This window comes from Peromyscus californicus, unplaced genomic scaffold (assembly GCF_007827085.1).
Source record: "Peromyscus californicus insignis strain IS unplaced genomic scaffold, ASM782708v3 Scaffold_7__1_contigs__length_154581171, whole genome shotgun sequence".
Taxonomy (NCBI): Eukaryota; Metazoa; Chordata; class Mammalia; order Rodentia; family Cricetidae; genus Peromyscus; species Peromyscus californicus.
The window spans coordinates 86,976,723-86,994,073 of record NW_026294595.1 but is presented as its reverse complement, the minus strand read 5'-3'; the positions used below and the strand labels follow the sequence as shown (position 1 = coordinate 86,994,073).

General features: G+C 42.2%; 2 protein-coding genes across 5 annotated transcripts in view; one reads left to right on the top strand and one right to left on the bottom strand.

The window, feature by feature from the left end:
* Positions 1 to 2,820, top strand: part of Ryr3 (ryanodine receptor 3) — a 521,392-nt gene extending 518,572 nt beyond the window's left edge. For all 4 annotated transcript variants that reach the window (XM_052725780.1, XM_052725779.1, XM_052725782.1 and 1 more), the window contains 2 exons: positions 1,003 to 1,054; positions 1,950 to 2,820. In XM_052725780.1, the coding sequence (XP_052581740.1) occupies positions 1,003 to 1,054; positions 1,950 to 2,045 (148 nt within the window). In that variant the 3' untranslated portion in view covers positions 2,046 to 2,820. The remainder of the gene's footprint in view (positions 1 to 1,002; positions 1,055 to 1,949) is intronic.
* Positions 2,821 to 3,115: 295 nt separating this feature from the next.
* Aven (apoptosis and caspase activation inhibitor) overlaps positions 3,116 to 17,351 on the bottom strand; it is a 137,609-nt gene continuing 123,373 nt past the window's right edge. Inside the window, exons 3-6 of the mRNA XM_052725789.1 lie at positions 7,260 to 7,330; positions 6,303 to 6,398; positions 4,122 to 4,458; positions 3,116 to 3,383 (exon numbers count right to left, since the gene is read on the bottom strand). Of these exons, the coding sequence (XP_052581749.1) occupies positions 3,268 to 3,383; positions 4,122 to 4,458; positions 6,303 to 6,398; positions 7,260 to 7,330 (620 nt within the window). The 3' untranslated portion in view covers positions 3,116 to 3,267. The remainder of the gene's footprint in view (positions 3,384 to 4,121; positions 4,459 to 6,302; positions 6,399 to 7,259; positions 7,331 to 17,351) is intronic.

Here is a 17,351-nt window from a genome sequence, read left to right as displayed (position 1 = left end):
GCTCTGCTACATGCAAGATATTTTCTCGACCTTCTCTTCCTTTACCAGTGTCACATTTTCCTTTCCTAAAGGGCATGAGACCGGTTTTTCTAGAAACCATCTCTGGAGTTGTATAATATGAACTGAGAGTACAGCCCCCCTGGGACACTTGTGTGTCACAGACAGACTCAAATCTTTGATACAGATCATTTAGCACAAGTGAAACCACACCAACTTTCCCCAGTTTTCCACAATGAAAAACAAAGCGATACTTCTGGAAGGAGCATGAACTGAAAGTAAATCCTGTCCACATTTTTCATGACTCATCCCTGATGTGTGATTTCAAGTCAAATTTTTATTACATGATACACTGGCCTATTGATAGTTTTGTGGTAAAGGGTCCTGCCCCCCACCTTTTTTGTGGTAAGAAAGATAGTTTGCAAGTGGGCTTAGCTCAAATTTTGGGGGATTAAGAAGGCTCTCCCTCATTGGCTTGGAGATGAGCATCGATCATCATTAGAAATGCTTCCTTGATTCTTAAAGGCTTCTTAAGTTTTCAAACCATATTTCCAGTTTCTCTTAGTAAACAGTGTTAGATAGTTTGAGTAAGAAGTACCTTGGGCTGGAAGGATGGCTCAGCTGCTAAGAGCCTTGTTGCTTTTGCAGAGGACCCAGGTTCAGTTCCCAGCACCCACCCAGGCAGCTCACAACTGCCTGTAACTCTAGTTCCAGGAGATCTGATACTCTCGTCTGGACTCTGCTGACTCTTACAGGCACACAATATAAATAATTTTTTGTTTGGTTTTAGTTTTTTGGGGTGGGGTGGTTTTCAAGACAGGGTCTCTCTACATACCCCTGGCTTTTCTGAAACTTGGTCTGTAGACCAAGCTAGCCTCAAACTCAGAGGTTCACCTGCCTCTTTCTCCCGAGTGCTAGGATTAAAGGTGAGCACCACCATGCACACTCGTTTGTTCGTTTTTTATTTAAAAACCTCTACCCTTCCCCCATTTGTTCTTTTTCCAGATTCTTTCTGATGTATTTGATTAACAAGGATGAAACAGAACACACGGGTCAGGTAAGAAACAAACTTTTTAACTAAGTCTTGAAACTGGGTAGTACACTTTGGGATATCTGAGGCTATTAATCTCTTAGATGCATTTTTTCCATCACCCTTTCTGTTACTTAAGAAGTGAGAATTTTATGGTGACTTCAGTCTATTCTCCAAGTTCTCCTTGAAAATCCTTCCCAACAAACACTGACATTTTCCAAACCATTGTGTTTACTGCTTCCGTATAAAATAGCTGGAGGTGGGAGGACAGTAGAGAGAAAAAGACAACGAAAAACGGAGTGGGTGGCTGTAACAAAGAGCAGGAGATTCAGAGGAAGACAGTGGGAGAGACAGTGTAAGAAAGAAGGGCCTTGTATGTGGGTGACAGCAGGAATGTGGAGGTGTGGTGGGAGCGGATGAGTGAGCAGCTGTGTCAGGTAATTCTGTGACTGACTATGAAAAGGAAAGGTGGAAAACAGCAAGAAAAGCCTAGTTACTCAACATTCAAACGTCAATGAATAGGAAAACTTTATGGCGCAAACACTCGGGTTTCAGATCGGGCCTCAGGTAGCATGAAATGTCCCCTCAACCCGCATTCTTCTTTAGTTCCCTGTTTACAATTGGCATGGGATTGAACAGCTAGAGGAGGCAAGAGAACAGGTTTTCCTCCTCCACTCTTCCATGATGGAAAGACGTGACTTCTTGCTCACAAAACCAAGTGAGCTAGGAAGAGCATGGATGGAAAGATGTGACTTCTTGCTCACAAAACCAAGTGAGCTAGGAAGAGCATGAGAACATGCCCATGTGGCCTTGCATCAGTTCCCATAGGTCTTCCTAAAGCAAATCACACAGAGCAAAAAATAAACTGATTTTAGCTTATTGTGGTTTTAACACAAAGTACCCTTTGCTTACACTGTTTCAGGAATCTTACGTGTGGAAGATGTACCAGGAAAGGTGCTGGGACTTCTTCCCAGCTGGCGACTGCTTTCGTAAGCAATACGAAGATCAGCTCGGATAAGTCTGAGTTCAAGACAAGCCATGATTCTGGACAGTCACCTTCTAATGAAACAGAATCCTTTTTTTATACTTCTTTAAAAAAAAAATCTATATTTGGAAATTGATTTGGCATCTGTGCCCAATGGACAAAGGATGGCAAACCGTCAAGGATTCCACCCGGCTGCTCACAGGGCTCCCAGTTCTAAGAACCCAGTCTAAGAGTTGAACTAGTTTCTTGGAATAGTTCAGAGAAATACGAAGTCTTGAACACCTAAATGTCATGCAAGAGGATGCCAGCCAGGGACTAATCGGGAGACCTACACAAAATTATGTTCAATTCATGTTAACTGCAACCTAATTTTTCCATGGTACTTGCTAGTGACTCTATCCAGAATCAGCTTGAGAAGCTTTAAGCAGCTAAAGAAATAGAAAACAAACACTTTGTCGAAACCGAAATATCGATTAAGTGCCTTACAAATCTCTTTAGATATAGCTATGCAAGTTTTTTATGTTTGTGTTCCGGAAGGACAACTCCATTAAACAGCTGTGCTGCTATTCTGTCTTACTTTATGAAACTGCACCTGAAGGTTATTCACATCATTTCTTCACTAACAGCTTCTCAACTGCTGTTAGTTGAAGAAAGGCACTGTACTGAAATTTCAGAAAAATCTCAACCTTATACCAAACTTGAGTGATGCTTTATGGTCCCATGTAAGTAGTGGAGCTGCTGTGTTTTAGGTCAATCTCCTCCAATAAAGTCAAGTGCCCACTGCAATAAAGTAACACATGCCAGTTCACGGTTTGGCTTCTCGTCATGGACCACTTCAGTCATTCCACAACATCCTGACTGCTGGAGTCAGGGGCAGGAGACAAGCAGCCCACGGGCTTCATACCACAAGGAAATGTCCATAGATCAGAGGGTGTTTATTTTGACCAGCTGCATCCCTCGTTCCTTGTGTATAGTCCCTTAACTAGCACCTGTTAGTCTGTAATATAGTCAGGAAGGAGACTGAAAACATAGCTGTGACACCCCGGTCCTTAAAGAAATCTATTAGGTGACTAAGCCAGATAACAACAAAACAAAGCCCCAAGCAAGCCTCATACATGTATTCAGATGCCATCAAAAGCAGAGGTAGGCATTGACTGCTGCAAGCGTAACAGTACATGTTAGCATGGGGTATTCTGGTAAACTAGCCCACCCTTACTTAGTTTGCTTCAGGCACATTCCCCCCCAGTCCCCCTCCTCAGGAAATCATGCTGTCCAGCCAGTCTTCCAGCTCTTCCTCAGTGACATTTTTGGATGTGCTCATATGTTCAGGTTCCACATTTTTCTCTCCGGTCATAGATGGTTTTTCAGGAACTATGGAAATAAAATCAACATTAGCCACCTCACATCAATTACAATAGTGAGGGTTAAGGCTTCCTGGGGGTTTGTTTGAGGATATACTTCAGCCCAAATTACTACTTTCTCCACAACAAGCAAGAAATTCTCATTACTGTAACTCCCTAAGATACAATCAATAGTATCTAAACAAAATAAGCAAAGGTACAGACTTGCTCTTCTATTTATACTGAAGATGAATTTCACTGCTCACTGGTGTTGTGGAGTTTGTTCTAACACAAAGACCAACAGCATAGCTTAGTGTCCTTTTCCTTTGGGGGCAATCCTGAAACATCATAATGACTCTCGAGTACTGTATGTGACAGTTACCACATTAGAAGGGCTACTAGCTCACAAAATATTTACATGATGTAAACATTCTTTTGCTTTAAAAAAAAAAATCTGCTTCCAGCCTGTTCAGTCGATTAAAAGGTCTTCTACTGAAAGGCTTTTACAGCAGTTCAATTTGCAGCTCTAAATTTAATACTGCAACTGGGCTGGTAGCCACTTTGGAAGCCTAAGATATATTGAGTAAGAGAAACTGTCAGAAAGGTCAAAGCAGGGGAAGCTGTGATTTGCCCAGGGGAAGAGATGCCTGGGACATGGCTAAATCGATGTCAGACACAGAGGGGTATGCATAGGTGATGATGCATAGGGCTGTTCCCATAAAAACACCAGAACTGAGAAGATGAACAGGAAATGAAATGACAGCCATACCTGTTTCCTCCTGGGCCACCTGCTCCTCTCTTTCTGGTTCCTGGTCCTGAGACGTCTGGTCCGGACAGATTCGGTCCTCCTCCTTCACAGGTGCATCTAAATGCAGCAGCATGTCCAGTTCATCTTCCAGATGGTCTGCCACGGACTGTGGTGGGAAGGGGGCTTTCTGCAAACCCTCTAGAGGGTTTGGTCTTAAACTGTCTTTGCCCAGAGACCTGGGACAACTACCCACAGCAGATCTGAGCTCGGAGATGGGCCCCCTTAACTGCATGCCCAGCTCCTTGCCGTCATCATTTCTCCTTGGTTTCACCTGTGGAAGTTCCAAAGGAATTGTGGTCTGAAAAAGAAGCATGATGTCAGAATTTAGTAGAATCCTTGTTTTTGCTTCAGCACAAGAAGTCAAGGAAGCCATACAATCTTGTAGGTAGGAAACTCAATTCAGACAGCCTACAAAGGACCTCCTGTTGGAGCCCCACTGCAGACCTCTTCCTGACCAACCCAGGGTGAATGAAGAGACTATGTGAAAACATCACAGGGCTGTGCCTCCCACTCTACTCCCATCTAATATGTGCTAACTAGCCCCGAGGTGGAATTAAAAGCCCACATCTTCTTATCCCTGGCCTGAACGCTGACTGTACCACATGTCTATTTGAATTGATACTTAAGTCTATAAAGAAGAATGGCCTATCTGTAAAAGTTACTAAGTAGTAATTGGCCAAGTAGACTTGGTCACTGTGCTTAGATGACAGGGCAGAATCACTTGCCAAGAAGAAAAGAATTCAACCGTGATTTGAATATAAAATGTCAAATGTGAAGAAAATCAGACTATTTGGCTACATTTATAGAACATTCAAAACGAGGTAAAACTATAGTAATAGAAGCCAGGTTAATGGCTGTCTTGTGGGCAGATGGGGATTTAAGGTATGTGTGGTGGCCTCAGAGGAACTGACAATATTCTGACTCTTGAATGCTGATTCCACAGTTACACATACTTATCTGTACATTTGGCCCTATCTGTGTTAGGCTTCAAAAACTTCCCAGATGACTGTGACAAGGTCTCAGCCTAAGGTTGAGAAACCGTCTTTTGGGGTAAGGCCACAGGGATGGCAAGGGCCCACAATGCATAGGCTAGAAAGTGTGCCCTATAGCAATTGATCCCTACTCTTACTTAAAGACCCAAATTGCTAGTAACTCCTCAGAAATTTACTTCAATATAGCCTTATGAGCATGAACTAGACCAATGTCCAGCATTGCAGTGTATAAAGCGAAGCCAGGGCGTGGGCCTCTATGCTAATCCTACAACCACTTCATAGATCTCTGTTATATAGATCTCTGTGAGAACCTGGAAGTTGTTTTCCTCATTTTTCAACCTCCTAGGTGATACGAGCACAGTTGAGAACAGACCTGAAGTCTATGGATATGAGTGTGTGTGTGTATGTGTCTGAGCTAGGGTCTCTCACCTGGACCCAGGTGACAACTTTGTGAAGATGGCTTACCTACTCTGCCTTTGTACAGGAGCGCACAGACACAGCCATGAATACACACTCCAACCGCTCAGCCTGCTTTCTAGTCCCCCAGCACAGTATTTACTATGATCATTTTCATTAATGCGGACCTGCCTGGGTCACCATCTCCTTTCATTGCTACTCAAGTAATCTTACAACTCAGACCTCAGCTTACCCACTGTTTCCTGAGGAAAGCCAGTCCTAGCCACACCAGGATACATCAGGTTTATTACTACAAGCTCTTATGGCACACTGTAATTCACATAACTTATCATTTCTATGCATCTGTATAATTACTTCATTAAACTGATTAGTATCAATATTTTCCAGTAGATTGAGCTCAGGGAAGGAGGAACCACATCCACCTGCTCACCACTATGTGCCTAGTGCCAACTCAGAGCCTGATACCTGAATATTCTGTGGTAATAGCTAGACTTTATAGTCCTTCTTGCATCCAATTCTATTAATTTGATCCATTAAAATATGTCATATATAAAATATAACAGTAACTTCAAACAACTGTTTTGTTTTCCTTCAAACTTTACAAGGTGACATCTCAATATGAGGCCTCAGCTGCTGATGAGAAAAGTTCAGGCTGAGACACCCTGCAGGCTCTATTCTTCCCTCTGGTCCTTCCTCTGTCCCAACCCAGCCAGTAGGTAGACTCTGATTTTACCTGGATCAAGTCCGCAGCAACGTTAAGCCGGACTGAGAGGGGCAGCTGTTGAAGGGCTCGAACCAGTGACTCACTATCCACATAGAGTGCTGAATTCTAGGTAGTAAAGTAAGTGTACATAAGTCATTCACTGGAGTTACTTTTGTCTGGGAGTCCAATAATAAATCCCATCTAATGAGCTTCAATGGCTCTCTACCAAACAGTGCGCCCACAGCTCGCTCACTCAGAGACACAGATAGGGCAGTGGTCACCACCACACCAAGCTGATACCCGCCTCTCTCTCCCTCTCTCCCTCCCTCCCTCCCTCCCTCCCTCCCATAGATGCATGCACTGGCATCTCACCATAAAAGAATGTGAGAAAAACCAGGTGTGTAGTGGCACAAGTCTATAACCTCAACATTTGGTAGACAGACACAGGAGGGTCAAGAGTTTAAGGTCAGGCTGGGAAACATATGAAATTCTTTCTCATAGATCTTCAGAGGGAAAGTGGCACCTAATCCATTCCTTACTCATGAACACAGCAAGGACCATGACTAAACCTACAGCATGAACACAGCATGAAACCTTTGTGGTTTAAGGACTGACTGAAGGCCTTCTATGATACTGTTTTTATTTTATACATTTATCCTACTAAATGAAGGGTAATAAAGGTACAAGGTTAGGGAAGGAATGTCAGGGAAAGATGAGGCTGGCAAAAAAAAAAAAAAGAAAAAAATAGCAAAAATCATACCCATTAATTTCCTACTTCACAACTCAACCTATGAGACATTCACAGATGGCCTAATGAACTCAAGCTTGAAGGACCTTATCATCTAGTCTCTTACACATTCTCTCCAGAGCTGGTAGCGGAGAATAAAATGCATATGGGTTACAGCTCTTTTCCACAAGATTCATCTCTGCTATAAAGGAAAGGTGCAGGGCCTTGGTCTTGAGACATTGAAGACACACTTGTCTTACCTGCTTTGGACATGAAGTTTCACCATCCCATTCTTTCTCCTCAGCAAATCGGAACTGTGAGAAGGAGTCCCCTAGGAACAGAAAAAAATATGTATATAATATACATACACATATATAATTTTATATACTCACATATATATACACATACATATAATTTTACACAGAAGACACCCAGTTTCTCTGTTTCCATTTTAGAGCACAAGTGACATTCTGAATAGTTAACCTTCCCAAATACAGTGACACCATCCTGCAAGTCCTGGCCCCAGTGCATATATCTGGGCTCTGGAAAATGCTGTTGACAGCTACACTTCATTCAGTTTTCACTCAATAAACCACCATTCCACACGTCAAGGGACAAGCAAACAGGCCTGCAAACAGGGCCATTTACCCATATCTAGTCTATCTCCATCTTTTCTGCTCAGTGTATGCAAAGAAGTTTGTATTTATGATTGGGGGGGCGCAGCAAGGCAGAAGAGAGAAGATGAGACTGAAGGACAGCATCTCTGGATTGACCCACAATGATAACAGACTATCTTTTTGATAAGTTATAATCTTAATAACCTCCATTATCACTCCAAATATCACCTAGTCACAATGTCAAACACAAGCTAAACTCAAAGTCCGTGCATTAGACCATTGTGTAAACCATAGTGCACTACTCTGAGTCTTGAGGTAAGTAACAACATATGATGGTAACATAAGCAAGCATTGAGAATGATCCTGGGCAGCAAGCTCTCTGCTCTGCTACAAGGCTTGCTTTGAACATGCATATGCATCTGAGAATTTTCATTAATAATCATTACACATGAAAAATTCTCTCTCTAGCTTTCACAAGGATATAAAATTTGGTCCCACTTCATTTACTTTCTATCTCCCCAGGCAACCTGTTTTTGTACTTTCATGCAGACAATTCAATGCTCCATCTCATCTTCTTGTCCTGAAGACCCACATGCCTCTTGCCCTTCATCTCCTACCTGTATTTTAAAACTCCATCACAGGCCACCTCTTCCCTGTGTGTTACCACCCAGGTGATAGAACCATGGGATTTATTCTTTTCTTTCGATTAACAGAGTGGGGTAGAGAGAATTCAAAACGGAAGAGGGAGACAAAGGTAAAAAGTAGAGAAAGGACCAAAAGTGGAGAAGAGTCAACACATTTCGTTGTGGGTGAACCAACCTGATAATTCAAAATTCTTAAAATAAATGAAGTCTTATGTGTCCATATATGCACGCATCTATTGTGATTCTCCGTGCTTACTGTATAAAATGCCTCTGCAACATCATTTTTACCTATATTACTTTTTATCAGGAGAAATGAAACTGGAGAGTAAGGATACAGGCGAGAGTTATAAACTAATACAGATCTACCCAGAAGCTTGGAGGAGAATTCTGCAAGAAAAAGTTGAAGTTTTAAATACCTTCGTTTCTAAATAAAGAACAAAGGACAAGAATGCAATTGTTCTATAGTTAGTGGGGAAAAACAAAACAGAAGCACAAAAAAAGAGCCAACTTTCTATTCTTCCGGCAGTAAAGCGGCTGGAACCCAATGCTTTGTGCTTGCTAGGCAAGTACTTTACCAGGGTTATACCCACAAGCCTCCTTTTTTTTTTCCTTAAAGAAGTATGCACATCAACCAATCTTACATAAGTAACAGAAAGCCAGGAGAATTGTCTCCTAACAGCGGGATCAGGGGCTGTCTCTGACTCTGTTACCTGCTTTGGGGACCCTTTCCTTCACTGGGTTGCCCTGTCCAGCCTCAACAGGAGAGGAGGTGCCAGTCTTACTGCAACTTGATATACTATGGCTGACTGATATACATGGGACACTGTCCCTTTCTGAAGAGAAAAGAGGAGTAGTTGGGGGAAAAGAGGAAAGGTTCAAGGGAGGACTGGGAGAAGAGGAAGGGAGGGGAAACTGCGATTGTGCTGGAAAAATATTTAATTACTTTAAAAATTAAAAATTAGCGCATATAAATACACACACACACACACACACACACACACACACACACACACACATATTCAGGTGGGCTAGATGGCTCAGCAGGTAAAATGTATTTGCCACCAAGCCTGATTATCTGAACTTGATCCTCTGGGACCAATATGGTGAAAGAAGAGAACTGCCTCCTGAGTGCTGGCCTCCTCTGACCTCCACACACTCTATGTGGCATGTGTGCCCAGACACATAGACACAGACACATACACACACCTGAATAAAATAAATAGATATGGCTAGGCATGGTTGTATACACCTTGAATTCCAGCACTTGGGACACAGAAGAAGGTGGAACTCTGAGTTCTAGGCCAACCTGGTCTACATAGCAAATCCTAGGCCAGCCAGGGCTCTACCATGAAATCCAGCCTCGAAAGAAAGGGGGGGGGGGGGGATAAAGTGTGTGTGTGTGTGTGTGTGTGTGTGTGTGCATGCAAATACATGCGAGTGTGTGTGTGCATGCATATATTAATTTCACTGTCACAGCCAGTGCAACTAAAGAAAAGAATGAATTATCAATACTAGAAAAATAAAAGAAACCATGACAATCTGAAGAAAATAGACTGTTACTATTGTACTAGGAAAATCCAAAGGAATGAGTAGGAAAGGCTTCAGAAAATTTATAATAAAAATAAGCAGCTCTCTTAAAATCCAGTTGAAAGTAAAATAGAAGAACCTAACATGAATATAAACAGAATTTCTAGGAATAAAGCATAATAAACATTTATTAAAAGCAACTACTTCAAACTTTTTACCAAGGGAGATGAAAAACAAATTTATCTAATCTACAAAATCAATGTTCATTTCAAATCTCAAAAAGATTTATCAAATCATTTTTTAAAAATATGTAAACCAAGAAATAAAAGGTAGATTTATTTGTTTTTAAGACAAGAGTCTATGAAGCCCTCACTGGCCTGGAACTCACTATGTAGACAAAGATGGCTTCAAACTCAGGGATCCACCTGCCCCGTCTCCCAAGTGTTGGGATTAAAGGCGTGGACCACATCAGCCTTTCAAAGGGTGAAGAATTTGTCTTCAATTTTAAAAATGCATTCAAAAATCTCAATGAATAAAATAGAGAGCTACTCATAAAATAGGAAAGTGCCGAAGAGACCCAGGCGTGTGGACATTCAGACAACAGCAGAACATGGTATCTGTGGAGAATCAGTCTTTATTGGAGCTAAAACATCCCATTTCCAATACTCAAAAACGTATTTTGTGTGGTTCAAAGACGTAGACATTTGGGGAAGGCAAAACGACAAACAAGGCTGAATTTTGAAGTTAGAGAAGTATACATTAAATTCCACAAAATTAAGATATAAAGAAATTATCTTAGGTCTTCTGTGACAATAAAACCAAACTCAAAGATGACACAGTGACAAGAAACATTTCCAGCACAGACACACAAAGAGCTATTGTTTCTAATATAGAAACAGACTCTGCAAGTCAATCAGAATAAAGCAGCCCAGGAGAAAAGCAGGCCAAGAGAACGGTATATGAAGAAAGACGGCTGATAACATATGCAATAATTAAAAACCGATCTTGGAGTTTTTTAAATTAGCCAACAGCTGACTGCTTTATCCAATGCTGTTTTGTCATTACTATGTGTGTGGGTGCATGTGTGTTTATGGGTGCACATGTGTGCATGGGTAAGTGGAAGCTGGGGGTCAGTCCTCAGGCTGCTCACTTGTTTTGTTTGTTTGTTTGTTTGTTGTTTTTTTTAAGATTAGCTTTATCACTGACCTGGAACTTCCAACCCAGGGTAGACTGGCTGTCCATTGAGACTAAGGGATCCACTACCCCTGCCTCGCCAGCACTAACATTACATGTGTGTATCCCTGTACTCGGCATTTTCTTTTTAAGTGGGTTCTGGGGGTCAAACTCAGGTTCTCAGGCTTGAAGCACTTTGCTGACTAACCCAATTCCACAGCCCCATTCATGTAATTCATGAACTTCCATATACAACAAATAATCATAAGACCTTATAGATTATAATATACAATCAGGATAAGGCTCAATAACAAGGCATGCTGTACTTATTTTTAATATTTTAATAATTTTAAATACCAACAAGAATTTAATAATGATTAGCTAACTTGTTGTAAATCAATCTTTTTGTAAATCAATCTGAGAACTAGAAGAACTGCCCTCCCCACAAACAAATCCCATCTGAGGAAATCAGAGCACTCTGAAGATATAACCCAAGTATCCAGAGAGAAGAGAAGCACACAGGCAGTCAGGTGCCTTCGAGGACTGCTCTCTGCTCCCTGCACTTGCCAGTTCTCCACAAGGGATCTTGGAGGTAGCAAACAACAGCCTAGGAGGTGCGAAGCTGGGAGAGCATCTCCTCATCTTCCACATGAATGGCACAAACAGGAGTTTAGAACCACAGAGGCACAAGAGTTGAAAAGTCAAGGTTTCCAGGTAGGGTCCCAAGTCCTGCATGCTAGAAGCAGGGCATATCTAACACCTGAGCAAACCTTATGCTAGAGACTGGCTGTGAGAGGGTGGCAAGCCTAAGGCTGTGAGCGAGTGCAAGCCTAAGGCTGTGAGCGAGTGCAAGCCTAAGGCTGTGAGCGAGTGCAAGCCTAAGGCTGTGAGCGAGTGCAAGCCTAAGGCTGTGAGCGAGTGCAAGCCTAAGGCTGTGAGAGGGTGCAAGCCTAAGGCTGTGAGCGAGTGCAAGCCTAAGGCTGTGAGTGAGTGCAAGCCTAAGGCTGTGAGAGGGTGCAAGCCTAAGGCTGTGAGCGAGTGCAAGCCTACGGCTGTGAGCGAGTGCAAGCCTAAGGCTGTGAGAGGGTGGCAAGCCTAAGGCTGTGAGCGAGTGCAAGCCTAAGGCTGTGAGAGGGTGGCAAGCCTAAGGCTGTGAGCGAGTGCAAGCCTAAGGCTGTGAGAGGGTGGCAAGCCTAAGGCTGTGAGAGGGTGGCAAGCCTAAGGCTGTGAGAGGGTGGCAAGCCTAAGGCTGTGAGAGGGTGGCAAGCCTAAGGCTGTGAGAGGGTGCAAGCCTAAGGCTGTGAGAGGGTGGCAAGCCTAAGGCTGTGAGAGGGTGGCAAGCCTAAGGCTGTGAGAGGGTGGCAAGCCTAAGGCTGTGAGAGGGTGGCAAGCCTAAGGCTGTGAGAGGGTGGCAAGCCTAAGGCTGCAGCCAAAAGAGGATGATAACAGGAACGACAGCCCACAGCTATCTACAGCTTTCTACAGATTGTTTATCAAAGAGAAGGAAAGACACAGGACCCAGTATAGAGAAAGATCCACAGAGATTGACATACTGACAATATTTCAGAATCTATGTCAAACTTTGTAGAACAGAAACAGCTAAAGATCATCAACAGTGACGCTTGTGAAGTCATTTCCAACCCACAGAAAAATCAAGTATGTATAGAGAAGAAAATTTTAAGGAAGAATGAAATATCTAAAATACTGCTTTCAGTAAACATCACAATGATATAAGTTTACAGTGTTTTTGTCTTGTTTTGTTTTAAGACCTCAGGGCTGGTGGGATTGGCCAGTGTTGGGAAAAGCATGTGTTGTGCAGGCCTGTCCTGAGTTCCATTCCTAGAACTTACAGAGGAAGGTTTTCTTCAGACACCACATGTGCGCTGTAACATACACATGCTCCCTCCCTGCTCTCTCCCCCTCGTCACCCCTCTTGCCCACACACTCTCATTCTTTCTCATACATACAATAATAATAATAATAATAATAATAATAATAATAATAATAATAATAATAAAATTAAGTTTTAAATAGTCCTCGTGGATGAAACACATAGAGGCTAATTGCTCTAAATAATAAACTTGCTAAAGGAAGAGGACTGCTATGTATCATCAACTGCTAACCCCTCTCATTCTGGCATTGAAGATGAAAGAATATTCACACTCCCAAACTGGGAGCCCTGAAACACAAGTTCTTCTAAAATATTACTAAAATTGTTCCTTCTGAATCATACCATGACATGCATAAGAGAATGGTGGTACCACCTGTGCTCCTTTCTCACAGGTCAGACATGTGGTTGTGCAACAATCCGGGGCCTTCTTTAAGACACAGTGCACAGTGGGTCCACAGCATGCTCAACTCTACTCCAGAACAAAGGGAATGCACCACATTCTCCCTCCAACGACATGTTTCATGACTTACAAGAGATCATAGGGCAGCCTTACTAGACATGCACACAACATCCTGAAGCAAAACAAAAGACTGAGGCTGTTCTGTAGCTTGCAAAACAACAAACAATCCCCCAAATCTGACTCTGTAAATAAGAACGCCAACATGCAGGGCAGGCCATACCATCTGAAGAAAGCTAAAGGGAAGACTGTGAGTTCAGAGCCAGCCCCCATTTAAAAGCTGCAAATCATTCTGCTCCAGCGACAGACTTGAAGGGCACACAGTAAAAGCTGAGATGGGAGACAAAGTCCTTGCTCTATTGCCAACTGTGGCTATCTTCTATTGCCAAAATAAAGAGGTTTTTTCTCAAAAATCAAGTCACTGTGTAAAGAAGCAAGTATTAGAAAATTATGAGGGGTGCTACTTTAAAAATGCTTCCAAACATTCAAAAAGAGTCTGGGGAGATGGATCAGTAGACAAAAGAGCTTGTATAAGCACAAGGACAGGAATTCAGATTCACCTGAAACCACCTAAAAAGCCAGGCACAGCCTTGCATGTCTGTAACCCCGGTACTGGGGACAGAGAGAGGCAGATGTTAGGGCTTGCTGGCCAGCCAGCTGTGTGAAAACAGTTAACTTCAGGTTCTGTGAGCAACCTGGTCTCACAAACTATGACATAAAGTGATGGAAGAAGACACATAACAGGCTCTTCTGGACTCTGCACATTTACACACACACACACACACACACACACACACACACACACACACACACACACACACAAATACAATGAATAAGTAAATCAAAGAGAGTGTTTTAAGCAGCACACAATACTCTGATTTCTGAGATTCCCTGGGTAAAACTCATCACCATCAAATAGCTCTCCAGCTCCAGGTGCTGATGAGAAACAAAGCCTTTAACCACTCTCTCACTGTTTGAGAAGATGAAAGCTTAACTACGGAAGAACATTGCTGTGACCAGTCCACCTCAGATGGAGGCTGGTACCTAAGAATATGGCAAGTCTGTTTGGAATGCTGCTGCGATGGCAGGTGTAATCTCTGCTGTCAATGCCGGGAGAGCAACAGGTCTGCAGTGTGCCACGACAAGAGTCACCAATAGACACCTTACAGTGATGTTTCAGGTAGCTTGTGTTACGTTTGATTATTTGTGGAACAGACACCTAACACTCTATGAAAGCCTTTTAAAACTACGTAGTTCTACATGTACTGACACTGAAATATAACTATTGCCTCAATTATATAAAAATCAATGTGTAGAATATGAATATAATACATCTGATATATATACATACATATATATATGACTGAGATGTATATATCATATCCTCAAACTAACAAAATGACCCAAGACAACTATATACCTAATTTAAGAGCAATTCTCTCAGCAAGTAGTGGGGTTGAAGGAAATTTTCATCTCTGCAAATACTTTTCCAGTTGAACTCACTTTGTCAACAAGAAGGTGGTTTTGGCACTGAACCAACCAGAACTAAGGGAATCTGTGAAAAAGTTAAATATTCTTGAGGGCAGGAACTAAGATCTGTCAACTCCAGAATTTAGTGTTGTATTAATAAATTATTTTCTTATTAACTAATAAAGCTTTTTCCATGTTTGCTAGAATCTTCTAAGTTCCACAGAATAAAAACAAATTCTCAATGAATATTTTATATCTAGGTCCCCAATATTTGATATGTTGACACCATTCAAAGATATGAAACCTAAACTAAGAAATAAACAGTACTTTGTTTTGGAAATCATCACAGGCTTCTGAAATAATGTCTATAGTGTTTTTAAAAATATGAACTTCTATATACTCTACATATTCCCATGGCAATATTGGTGAGTTAAAGAGGCATACATAGCCTATCACTGCATTTAAGATGTCCAGGTCTCTCACCCTGCTTAACTTCCCCAAACTGCCCAACAGATGTCATGTGACCCAAGGCAAAATGGACAAACTTGCTAGAATCCTACAGAACCAGAATGCTTCAAAAGTCTGCCACATTGTCACAGATAACACTGCTTTCAGTTTAAATTTACCCTCCTGGTCCCTTAAAAAAATAAACAAACAAAAACACTTTCAGCCCAACAAAATCACTTAACACAATCAGAGAGCCTGGGCATTCAGGTCAAACTATAAAGAACACAGAAAGAGATATGAAAATGGTGCCTTTGGACAGCATAGGCCAGGTGTACATAAACACAGACGGTGAAAGTGGAAATCTGATCAAGCCTCACACCCCATTCCTATCATTTGGTCATTTCCCACAAATGAGATCCTTCCTAGTTCCTATGATTTTTTTGTTTGTTTGGCTTTGGAGACAAAAATATCTCTACATAATCCAGGCTGGCCTTAAATCTGTGATCTCTTCTGCCTAAGTCTCCCAAATTCTGGAATTCCCATATCCACCTACTGTACTGAGCTTTTAATCATGAACTTGACCCATATCCTTTGTTTTGATAATTCTGGACAAGCACTTCATTGGAAGCTCCATCCCTGCCCCCTTGTTATCACCATCCCTTACCCTCAACCAGGACCCAGAGTTTGAGAAATCACACATCAACACTGTAGGCTGACAAAGCTCCCACAGGGAATAGGAGGCTAAATGGTTGCCATGGAGATGGAAGGCCCTAAATGTTCTTTCTGAAGGTTCCTCATCTGTGACACATAGCAATATTTGGAAAATCAAAGTAAATCTTAAGTCCACAGGCTCACACAGGTCAATCCAAGAAAGATCAGAGCTCAGCCTATAAGGCATAAAAATTCTCATCACTCTCAATTTTTTAGCTTTTTCAGATTTACCATTTTAAATATGGATGTCCTTCAGTGTTTAACCTAAAACAAAACAGCGCCTCACTCGGTTATTGAGAGGAAGACAATACAAGCCATTAAGTATCTTAAAAGTTAGGTCAAGTTATACAAGCAAGAGAGATCATCAAAATCTCTTGTCCTGCCCAACTGTGACTTATAATTAACTTTCTCACCAGTTGTGAGGCTCCCGAAGCCCCTGAGCATCAAATGTCCACATTGAGCTTCACATATAGGATGTGTCTATCTTCCTAACATCCCTAGAAACCAGGTGTTCATCTGCGTAGAGTGCGTGGAAGGACAGCTGGGAGTCAGAGATTGTAGAGTTCCAGACTCTATGAGAGAAGGATGATGCTGACATTCTGGAACTTAGAATGTAGTTACTTCCCTTCAAATTATTGGTGAAATACTTCTGTGCTGACCCTGTATCACTGTTGACAGCGTGGAAAAATTTTTTAGATCAATCATTTTTACAAGAAAGCCAACATCAAACCCTGGCACAGCATTCTAAGATGAGAGTAAATAATCTGAGAAGACTGAATAAATAAGAGAATCCAAAGAACTTCAGAGAGACACAGACATTGTTAAGATCACACATTTGATTTGTGGAACCCCGAGTCAGCTAGGGTCAGGTCTGAGTGTGTGTAACTAAGACATGGATAATCAGGGCAGCTCCAGATAAAAGGCTGCACCTCTATCGACCAAAGACGTCTAGACAGGCTGTCAAAGACTGTCCTGGTAGCGCAGTCTCCTCCCAGTTTACTGCTCTGCCTGAGAGGCCCTTCTCCCTCTGAGATGATGGGCAGAGCTCCTGCTGTTGAGCCAGAACAGCAACATCAAGAAGGAAGAAGAGTGGAGGGGAAAGAGACACATGGCATTCACCACCAGGTATGGAGGGATTCCAGAAACTATAACATTGTATTCCCACTTACTTCTCATACATCATACTATTTTTGCTGAACCACAAAGGACATAATCTAACTTTTCCCAGAAGGCCTTGTGCCAAATAGGAATTAAGGATTCTCTTCCCATAGAAGGGGAGAGGAAAGAACGCTGTGTAGAGTGTTAGGTGCTCCTGCATGGGCAGTGAGTCCATAGCAGCAGCTTCTAGGGTAGGAGGTTGTGTCTAGGGAAGCACGAACAACCCTCCCCCTACCCCGGGGATATTTCAGAGACCT